At 31.2% G+C, this 12,181-nt stretch overlaps 1 protein-coding gene across 20 annotated transcripts in view; it reads left to right on the forward strand.

Moving 5' to 3' along the window:
• Positions 1-12,181, forward strand: part of cac (calcium voltage-gated channel subunit cacophony) — a 67,318-nt gene that overhangs the window by 41,434 nt on the left and 13,703 nt on the right. For 10 of the 20 annotated variants that reach the window (XM_070210026.1, XM_070210031.1, XM_032440341.2 and 7 more), the window contains 6 exons: positions 1,758-1,940; positions 4,359-4,453; positions 7,671-7,952; positions 9,354-9,556; positions 9,642-9,850; positions 11,463-11,474. In XM_070210026.1, the coding sequence (XP_070066127.1) occupies positions 1,758-1,940; positions 4,359-4,453; positions 7,671-7,952; positions 9,354-9,556; positions 9,642-9,850; positions 11,463-11,474 (984 nt within the window). Of the gene's footprint in view, positions 1-1,757; positions 1,941-2,835; positions 2,928-4,358; positions 4,454-7,670; positions 7,953-9,353; positions 9,557-9,641; positions 9,851-11,462; positions 11,475-12,181 lie in introns of all 20 variants that reach the window. The other 10 variants (XM_070210039.1, XM_070210047.1, XM_070210051.1 and 7 more) reach the window with 3 other exon arrangements.

Here is a 12,181-nt window from a genome sequence, read left to right on the forward strand (position 1 = left end):
GCTTTTCTTTACATAACAACCTTATCCGTTACTGCTTATATCCTAAATCCTGCTAGTGGATCAAGTGAATCAACCCCAGTTTCCCATCCAATAGGCATACCAAATGGAATACTCTGCAATATACCCGCCTATATATGAGATTTGTACAGATACAGATGGTCTCAGTGTGACATTTAGTATCTTTATGCTACACAATAGCAATAGCAGTGCACACAGTGCATTGTTGTAAAATACATGCATACATACATATGTACATACTTATTCAGAGATAATTGTACCTTGTAACATATCTAACCATTTTTTAATCTACTTACTTATATAGAGGCCACGTCGAGGCGGTATGCGTCTCCAAGTCAGTCGTTGCCAAGCACTCATTTACTGATGTATGTGTGTCACAGTCACGGTCACGGTCACGTTTGCAGTGACCGTTGCTGTGACTCCTACATTCGTACGTATGTGCAATGTACAAAAAAAATAAAACATGATTTTTAATATGCAACAGCTGATAAGTAAAATATGTTGGTCAAAGTTCTTGAATCGGTTAAAAACCAATGATTGCCAAAACACGATGCATACAAAAACTTATATATATTTTTTTTTGACTGATATACACTTTTACATAACCTTACATAAACCTACTTTTACACTACAAAAACAAAAAAACAACAACAAAAAAAAAAAAAAACAAAACGTACTTGTGTACACGTGTACAAATTAACAAACGGAAAATGTACATACTGATAAATATAAAGAAATTATTTTATTCGTAATTAAAAATGTTTATGTACTTTGTACTTTTTGTATCGTTATGCTTTTTTATCATTGCAAAAACTCGTCCAGATAGTTTAGTGCAGTACAAAAAAAATTCTAATTCAAATTCAAATTTTTTTTTTAGATTTTTCATTATTATTGAGACCCCTAGGCCCAATAATTGACACATTTTCAAACTGTTTTGTAATTAGTATCAGCATCTTACAAATACAAATGCACATGTTACGCTGTATTGGTGTGGTAGTCAACACACACATATACACACCGACAAATATACAAGCAGACTCCCATACAGTTAAACCTGAAACGAAATTTCTCCATAGTTTTTTGATTAAAAGCAACATACAAAAAAAAAAAAAAAAAAAATGTAATAATGTATAAACAATTAGTTTGAAATACTTTTTATTTAGCATTTTGTTAAAAAGAAGATTTATTTAATAATTGTGTTTAATTATTATCTCTATATATCTGAGTATATACTATGAAAATTTGATTGTAATTATTTTATATTTGATATATAGAAAAAAAAAAGGTAAATTAAATTCTTTTAATGAGTCGATCTTTACTAACCAATCAAAATTGCAATTATTTAACGAATCGATCATTACTAACTAATCAAACTAAAATTAACTTTATACAAATATGTAAATGTATGTACTTTTATTATGTGCTACTAGTACCACTACTTACTTACTACTGCTGCTACTGCACTACTACCTACTACTAATATAACTATAAAACTACTACTACTACTACTACTACTACTACTACTACTATAACTGCTACTTAGAACTAACGAACTTAATTAAAAAAGCAAAAAGCAAAAAGCAGAGAAACAACCTGAGATCATATTCGAACTGAGCTGAAAGGCGTCAATTTCGAATACATCTGAATTCATTGGTAAAAACGATACACCATCACTCTAATCTACTCTCCTTATTTTCTGTTTTTCTCTTTTTCTCCCTTTGACCAATAATATTTTACAGTCGAACTCAATCAACGTTGGCTTCCTGCGTTTGTTTCGTGCGGCGCGTCTTATAAAATTACTTCGTCAAGGATATACAATACGCATTCTCCTGTGGACATTTGTACAATCTTTTAAAGCACTTCCATATGTCTGTTTGCTTATTGCAATGCTATTTTTTATTTACGCCATTATTGGCATGCAGGTAAGTTTCCGTTCGCGCTGAACTGAACCTTTGATTATCCCAGTAATGGGAAATAATGGATCGCAAATTTAACATAAACATAACACATAACACAATTGATTGTTCATGATCAAGTTTGGGATATAGCCAACATAATACTTGGGATCGATTTGTAGCTATTTTAAACAACAGCTCTAAAATATACTTGTAATAGGATATACATATTCCTAGTTTGATTATAATTTTAAACACCATATACATATTTAGTTTTTGAGGCCAACGCCTTTTTCACAACAATCTACTCATCATTACACTTGGCAGATAGACCAAATTATTATAATGATTTCAATTTAAATATTTTAGTATTTCTTTGTCTAGCTTACCTTTAACGAAGCAAACCGCAGTTAGTGCAACATTTGTGTTAATAGCAATAAAAATACCTTTTTGAATTATCGAGCAATAGGCCGTACATCCGATATACTTACGTCTTATTATTAAAATAGGCAATACTTGGGTTCAATTATTCGAAATACGAAACATCACGAAATTATTATCTTTTTAGCTGTGATTAGGTAGTGCTACAAGTTTTTTTTTTTAATAGGTTACTAAAATGTTTTTCTGTTAATACCAGTTGTAGTTTTTTTTTTTTTTTTAGACCTTGCCACTTGACGATAACATTTATTAAGTTTAATGAAATTTGGAAAAGGGCCCCTTCCAATTTTCATATATGTAATTATGTACTCAGGCATTCGATTGTATTGCTATTTCGCAACACGGAAACAGAGCGGTCTATTTTGTTTTTTTTTTTTTTTTTGTTAATATGAAGCGTGGCTTTTCGAACTATAGCGTAGAGAAATTTGAAATTAGCTTTAAAATGTCTAACATAAACCAATTATAATATCTCACAAACTGAAAGGTTTTTGGCAACATTAAATATGATCCGGACACACAACTGAATCGTCACAATAACTTCCAATCGTTCTCTGGAGGAATCATGCTGCTCTTCCGGTAAACGAAGAATAAAGTTACTTAAAGTATCTTTAGTGTCTATTAACGATGGCACAAACAGACAAGCATATCTACATAATTACTTCATTCATATTAGAAAAATGTATGTAGTTTGCCTAAATTCAGAAATTCAAGTGTCCATACACGTGACGATTTGACATCAACGTGTGAGGACATCTTACGTACATATATAAATTAAACAGTCAATATCAGTTGTTTATTAAGCAAGTCACAAATGAGGAAGCATTATGATTGGTAATTTGCCGTCTTTTGTGACTTGGATAGTTTTGAAGCATCATTTAGTTATATGTTCACATAATAAGTATAATACATGTTACTCGTTTGATTCGTTTGTTTATTAAATAGACAAATCAGAAATGTAGAAAGTACTAGAAACCGAATCTCCAAGAATAAATTGTATGCATTAGCTGTGACAGTTCAAAATGTGTTTCTATAAAACACGTTACTTAGTTTTTCGTATGTATGAAACTGTTGCCATTGTAGTTACAGCTATCGTTACGACTTACTATTGTAAATGCGCGGTAGATAACTTACACACGTTAATTTTTGTATTGTTACAAAGTTTTGCTCACAAACATTTGTTTGAAATTTAATCAATACAAATGTATAATACACTACAATAAAATCTTATGTTGTATAATAAAACAGTTGCTAACAACGCAGTTCGGGTTGCGTCAGCTTTCATAATTATAAATATTTAATTGTGCCAATTAATGTTGCGTTAGAATTCGGCTTTACAACCAATACCAAAAAACACCTATACCTACACCCAACCTATTCCTATACCTACACCTATACCTATGCCTATACCTATACCATTGCATATATCTATACTTATGCGTAACATATGTAAATCAATCCTCTTTTCTGGTTATTTACAAATTTCATTAGAGACAGCTAGTCAGGCACTTTAATTTTGTTTTAATTATTTTTATACCCAAGTATTGACATATAAATATAATTATGTACTCCACCCAAAAATACACAGACAAACCATTAATACATATCACCTACATATTTGTTTTTTCTGTAATCAGCAATATTAGGATCCTTAGTCCAGTTATTATTTAATTTATGTTTGCATTTGCTATAACCAGTACCCGTATCTTAAACTCTTTTCTCGTATGTGAAATTTAATAACTAAACCTGAAAGTCTTGATCATAGGTGTGGCTACATGAATATTTCTTAGCTTCTGTATTCAGTGGGTCATATATCTGAAAGTTCTACCTATGCACTGCTTAAAAAGCAGCGCAGAGTTATTTACAAAAATTAAAAAAAAAAAATAATAATAGATAGGCAAAGGATATCTAGATGAAAAGGTGTTATGTGTTCAACTTTTCCATTTATAGTTGCTATTAACAATACAAATTAATCATTATATTATTTACCGATATTTAAATCGTGCATAGGTATTCGGAAATATCAAACTAGGTACAGTGGAAAATTCCATTACTAGGCACAACAACTTCCAGTCATTTATACAAGGCGTCATGTTGCTTTTCAGGTATGTAAACTTAAACTCAATTGCGATTAATCGCATAGAGTAAATACAATTACAAATTGTTCGTTAAGCAAATTTTCGATTTTCAATAGTTAAGAATATAAAAAATACATATAAATATATGTATATGTATATATATATATATATATATATACATATATATATGCATATATATATATACCCATTTACATAGTTATATTTCCACATTATATACAAGCCTTACAAACCTTAGCATTAAAATAATATAATATTTAATAGATTCCTGTTCTCGTACTACACGAGTCTTATATCATAAATATGCTCTAAAAACTGGAGTTGAGGTGATGACCAACACCACTGTAGTATTTTATTATAATATTTCTAGTGAGATAATAAGAAGATTTAACTAGCATTAGATTCAAACTATTATTTTAGGCGAGTTTATTATAAAATATCTTAGACTTTTAGCAACAATCATGGTTAGGCGATAATAAAACTATATCCTAATATTAGACGATGCCAAAAGTCAAATATGACAACAGCAACAAAATACAAAACTCGATTGTTATAAGTAAAATGAAACCTAGTATTAATATGCATTAAAATATTAAATGATTTTCTTATGACCTCACAGCAAAACTTTTATGCAACCTTACAAGTGTGTTGTTGCAGCAAATATCTCAATTGTATATACATAAGTATGTAGAATTCAAATGGAACATTTTTTTTTGGCCTTTGTGTCTACTTTTTATATACAAAACAGGGCATTTACTAGCATTTTCTGTGTGTCCGTCAAACTGTGAATATTTTTTATTTGTATTCGATTAATTTGCCACGACTGTTAAGCGGTGTGTAAATTGCGAAATTCGATATAGATGAATTTTGCCACGCACAACTACAAATCTCAAAAGTGAATATTTCTCAAAGTCAATATTTAAATACACTTAATAGGGTTACATTCGTAGAGACACGAATACAAAAATAAAGACTCTTTTTGTTCTTAGCTATCACACTGTAAACAGGGTAATGCAAGGTCGGTTGCATCCATTCTTGTTCTTTTCTTTTTTTGGGTTCCTCAAATAGTTTAAGCTCGTAAATGCCCCCATTGTATAAATATGATTATATGATTCATCGTGTCCGTATCAGTTATACTATATAGAAGCTATTTCCGGTAAGTCGGATTTGAGGTAGCCTTACCGCATATCAAGTTACATAAATATTCATTAGCCTTTAACTGTGCATATCCGCTTAAATATGTTTATTGTTGTGAAAGGGGACAAATGATTGCCTACTTCTACAAAAATTCAATTAATCTTCATACTGTACAATTTTGATTACATTACAAATACAGAGTACTTATACAAATACCAAATGTAGTAAATTGATTGCCACTAAACGATTTTTCCCTGTGTATATACATCATTGCTAGAGTTATTTCAGATATTAATCTGACATATGTATGTAACTATTCCTATATATGTATGTGTGCGTGCAATTTGATTTGGTTGCACTTTTATTGTTGCCGTTCAAGTTTCAGTTAGTGGTTGAGCTAAGTTATTTTTAGTTATTAAAATAGTTTCTCACAGTAGTCATGCTCTATATTTGGTAAATGTACAATCAGAACAGAAGACAACACCTATATAATATAAAAGTATACTTGAAGTTATATTAATAGATGCATATGTATGTATATATAGAGACTTTACAGCTGGGCTTATAAAATTTTCTATTCGAGCACTTGCGGATTTTAGCAATGTTGTTGTTCAAATTGATGGCCACAAGCTCTATGAAATATATGTTTGTAAATAATTTAATATTATATTCTAGAAGTTGGTCCAATGTTATGACTATAAAGCTTTTGTCGTTCACTTCGATAAAAACACATTTGACTCCTTTTTAAATACAAACATTTATTAACTTTAAACCTCTTTGTATTATAATTGTAGTTTGTATTATGTGTGACACTGTTTAACAAATTGTTTGAGCTTTTTATAATTGGTTTTCATATAAATGAGCTAAAAAATAATCTTTTTCACATTTACCATTTCCGCACAATTGCATTAGGTATTATGCCTAATTGGTCACGAGTTGAACTTTTGGGGAAATTTCCAACATAACGCTGAGACGGCGGAATCTCCTATATACTTATCCGACTTTTTGTCTGTCTGTCTGTCTAATCTTACAATTTGAAAACTTTCTCAAGAAAAATATAGCTCTTGTATGCGCAATTTTTTTATTTTAAAGATAAAATTACCAAACTTACCAAAAACGTTCCAGCACTTAGCGAAGAACTAAAAGGAAAGTGCTAAATTGCAATTGTTAAATAAGTTCCTCCTTGAAACTTGTAAGCTAGTGTTATCCTTAGACGCAATTTTTGGCCGAAAGATGGATCTTTCGAGCTAGAAACTAAATGGTTTCTGGCCTATGTAATAAAACTATATATACAATATATGTATATATAAATATACATATATATACACACATATACATGTATATATCTACATATATATATATTATATATCTCGCTGAACCGATCGGCGATAGGTTTTTCAGGGCTAGTTTTGCTACTTTAAATTTGGGTACAGGGCATTTCGCGATCGAGCATGCACGAATATAGCGTTCTTACTAACTGGTAAATAAATCTGTAACTATTAAATTTCCACATCTGAATTGCCGACAAATAGAGTAAAACATATTTGTTTATCATTTAATTGGCATAGAAAGTTAAAAGTTGCCTGTTATATTTTTACGAACGGTTGGTGGCTTCATTTAAATACATAGAATATGAATACAAATATAATGCTCGACTGAGAGATACCCTGTAACCAATGCTAGTGTAGCATAGAATATATACTATATGCATACATTTATATATATATAGACGTATATATAATAGCATAAAAAAAAAAGAATATATATGTATATGTATGTTGTTGGTATGTTGTATTTAGAATGTATTTAAATATTAACTATGTAACTATCTTAAACAATTGCGTATAAACATATGTGTATGGATTCAGTAATTGTAAATACACATTTACAAACACTCACATATATAACATAAGCTACGTACAGAGTTATTTACTATATGCCATTATCATGCATACATAAGTAAATCAGCATTTACGTAGAAAGTTACTGCATAAATCCGGCTGTGCCCCGATTAATTTTAATTGGTTAACATTTTTCGTGCCATCCTTGCTTTAATTGACGATCCTCTTCCTTGATGACAACCTCAAAGATGTGCAACGGGCGAAGCGTGGCCCAACATAATGCTCGCATGCCTCAAAGGGAAGGCCTGTGACGATGATGCCGAGAAGGGTGCCGGAGAGTACTGTGGTTCGACGTTGGCCTACGCCTATTTCGTATCGTTTATATTCTTTTGTTCGTTTCTAATGTTAAATCTGTTCGTGGCCGTCATCATGGATAATTTCGATTATCTTACGAGGGACTCAAGTATACTGGGTGCTCATCACTTAGACGAATTTGTGCGCATATGGGCGGAATATGATCCAAATGCGACGTAATTATCACTTTAATATATACATTAATGTTCATATACTTAATTGTTCCTATTTATTAATTTTTCTAAATTATATCAGAAAACTTCGTTACTTTATTTACCACATACACACATACGTATTCCTATATCCAAATCGTATTCTCTACGAAAATATTAAATGATTATTATTTGATCGTATTTGTTTCATATAAATTCCGGTCAAAATAACAACTTAAGAGACTTTGCATATGCAAAGTCTAAGTTCAATAAGAGAAGCTGAGTGCACACTTTGAAATATTCACATATTCCCCTTAAATTTAGTGGTATGGTTAAGCAATATTATTATTTGTATCTGTTCACATTGTAAATAGTATACTATATTAATTTTTGTGCTATCCGTTCGTATCTCCCTTTAAACTCAATATTTTTTGACGATGTATACTCTTATATACTTGCCAATCAGGACTGTTAACAGAAATATCTGATACGCACAGTCCGACCCCTTTACGTTTTAAAATTCTTGATTAGGACGACGAGCTAAATCGAACAAGTGATGCCGTCTATCTGTCCGTCAGTGTGAATCGATCTCGGAAAATATAAAAGTTAAGGAATTCAAATTGAAAGAAACTGAGCTTATCTTTTTCTTCCGGGTATTATCTTATTTGACTTGGTTTTATTATAAAACTAAAATTATTGAGCTAGATAAATTAAACATGATGAGTAGTTTCCACCTTTACACCCAAATGGGCTTCAGTAATTATTCATTACACACATGAATACATTTTCCATAGTTTATGGCAAAGTGTACAGCAAACGGTGTTACTTATGTATAATAGGAAGCTTGAATATCTGACCGGAATATTGACAGTACAAAAGGGAAATTCGAATGATTGCATTAATAACTCTCTTGTCACTGTTAACAGAGTAATGTGCAGTCGGTAGGATTAGACTGGAAAGTTACTGATTTGTGTTTGTACCAAAAATGCGATTCACCCTTTTTGTGTTCTTGCGGAAAACACACTATCGTTAATTTGATATAGGAACATTTTTGCTTTTTACTTTCAAACAGTTTTTTATATTTTGTTCTGTCCTGTATGCTTGTTTTAGTAGAATACCATGTTTACTATTCTTCTATGCCTCACAAGATATTTTGTATTTATAAAGCGCCAATTAAGCTTAAACTAAAAAACTTGTGGATCTGTTGAAATATTTCACAAGGTCTCAAATGTTGATGTTTGTGTCTGTTTTTGCATTCTTAAATGCATTAAGTCTTTAAAAGATGGCCCATATGATCTTGTGATTGGTGTATTTAGCTTCGGTGATATCGAATATAACATTTTGGTTTGACCCTGATAATATTAATGCCCCATCATGGAAACTGATATGTTTTTTCCTGATTCTGCTGTTGAATGTCCAAAATAGTGGTAGAATACATTATACCGAAATGTATGATATGCTGAAAAATATGGATCCTCCTTTGGGATTTGGTAACAAATGTCCGAACCGACTTGCCTACAAGAAACTTATACGTATGAATATGCCATTGGACGATGAATTAAGAGTCCAATTCACCACAACGTTGTTTGCTCTGATTCGGGAGAATCTTAGCATTAAAATGCGTGCACGTAAGTTCAAATTAGTTTGTCAACAAAAAATATTGATGCATTGTTATTTGTTTTTTATTTTTGTTTTATGTGTATCCTCATCTAGCGGAGGAAATGGATCAGGCGGACATAGAGCTCCGGGAAACCATCACGAACATTTGGCCATTGCAGGCCAAGAAAATGTTGAATCTTTTGGTACCTCCCATTGATCAATTGAACAAAGGAAAACTGTCAGTTGGTAAAATCTATGCAGGTTTTCTCATATTGGAATCCTGGAGAAATACAAGATTCGGACAGATTGATTCAGGCATGCCGGTAAGTTTCCAAAACTCCTACGTTAGCAAGAATGTGTCGTAAAACTCGTACTTCAGCTATTTGGCATGTTAATAAGGGCAATAGCCAATTATGATAATCCCTATTCGGAAAAAATGGTTCGAAATGGTAGCCTTATACTTTCAATGCCATATCAATACCAACTCTGGACATACTTTTGCCCCGAGGGGTTATAAGTCAGTCTATTTCACTCTTTTTTATATAAATACTTATATTTTAAGGGACGTGTGAATTAAAAATGGAGCATAGATATAAAAAGCTATTAAGTGCAAAAATTGAAAAATACGAGCTTAGGAATTACTTTTCCTCTTCATACAAATATATATTTTTTGGATATTTATTTCTGTCAATTACATCACTCTCATTTTGGGGATGGACACTCCTGTCTGTTTAACTTTTAATATAAAAATATATGTACACACAGCTGTATATGTGTATAGATTGTGTAACCAGTTTAAATAAAATACATATGTATTTTAAGCCATACCCCGACACATTTAGCCAACTCAATCGACTTTGCATATCTGATAAGAAATCGATTTATTATGGCGTGGATTGGATTTCCTAAAAATATTATAGAAACAAAAATATATTTTGTAATCCGTTAAGCCCATAAGAAAATAACAAATTAAATAGTTTACTGGATAGAACAAGATAATACTCAGCATATTCAGCTCAATAATATATCTTTAATATTAACCAAAAGCTTTGAAACAAATTAATGACTTAGAGAATTAGAATTATTTGAGAGGAAATATAGCCCAAGGTTAAAAACGTTTAAATTAGTCTGGGGTTGTGTCAATACTACTTAGTTATTTATCATTTCCGCCGACGCAGATAAACAATAAAGCGTATAATATCATTTGTCTGCAATTAAAAGTTGCCATGCAGCAACTACTACTTGACGATATATTTTCAACAATGCTCCGGTATGAGCGAAAGCTGCTAATTATAGATGACGATTCGTTGTAAATATCGAAATATATCGGTTATATATTTATTGTTGCTTGTTATTTTATAAATACAGTTATAATATTTATTAGTTAGCTGTTAGCATTCGATAAAATAGAAGTGCTGGCGATAGCTCAAAGCTATCAGCAATAGTTGCTGCATAAAATCCGGCAATCGTGCCGCCTCTGGCTTAAGGGCGACTTTAATTGCTTATAATACGTAAAGTGCGGAATTAAGTTAAGCTTCGCCACCGAAAAAATTCTGGTAAAAAAAAGACTAAGAGGGATCGACACCACCACCTACTCATAGGGATGTGGGTTCACACAACAAACTGAAAAGCGGACTACCAATAATAACAATAAGAAGAATAACGAAAAAATAGTGCTAAAAAAAGTGACAAAATTATAATATCCGCTGCAGACGCAAATTGTTCTTTAGATCCAATCTGAGCCAATAAATCGATGTTATCAGTAAAAATAGGCACATATTGATTAAATATTTTATTAAATGAAAATATGTGATTAATAAATATTATGATTTTTCTTCTCATATGTTTAACAATGAATTCTCGAAAATAACTTAAACCCATAATAAAATGTACTACAACAAAAATGATAATTTTCATTAAAATATAAAAACGCAGAATTGGAAGGAGGTATATAATTAATTTATATGCAACCTCACACTTTACACATTTGTAAATGTATATGTTGGTCACATATGTATCTATCTAAGAAACAAACACATTACATACTTTTTGCTTTATTTTACCTATACATAAGCAACTAACTAAAATTTAAAAGTACCAGAAATTAAACTTTTTCCATCATGTCGAGGCAATTTCATTAAAATTCTCCTTTTATAGTGCAGGGAAATCAAATTTTAAACAGTAAAAGATTTTCTAAAATATCAGTCAGTCGAACAACTTTTGTGGTTTATATGAACAGGGCTCTGTATTCATTGTTTTTCAAATATTGTATAGCTTAATCAATTTTCGTCGTTAACTGTGATCAGCTTTTTCAGGACTTCTGAAGTTAAATGAGAGTAAAAGAACTCGAGTCGTAGGCCTTCAGCGCACTGCTTCCAGTCATAAAAGCGCCAACACCTTAGCCAAGTTAATATTGTATTGCGAAATATGGGTAACACTTTTACCTTTAATTTAAAATGTACATCCTACATTTCTCATTAGTAGCCTGTGTTATTAAAAATTTCAATTTCTTTCCCTGTCAAATCAACGGAGCGTGCTTTTCAAAGTAAGGTCTTAGGCAGTTGGTATCTTAACGATATATCTGTAAAGTGAAATAGATATAGGTTTTCTGCAGTGCCCGTGTGGCTGTTTGTCCGTCTGAGCGAATTTTCATG

The sequence above is a fragment of the Drosophila virilis genome, chromosome X (assembly GCF_030788295.1).
Source record: "Drosophila virilis strain 15010-1051.87 chromosome X, Dvir_AGI_RSII-ME, whole genome shotgun sequence".
Classification (NCBI taxonomy): Eukaryota; Metazoa; Arthropoda; class Insecta; order Diptera; family Drosophilidae; genus Drosophila; species Drosophila virilis.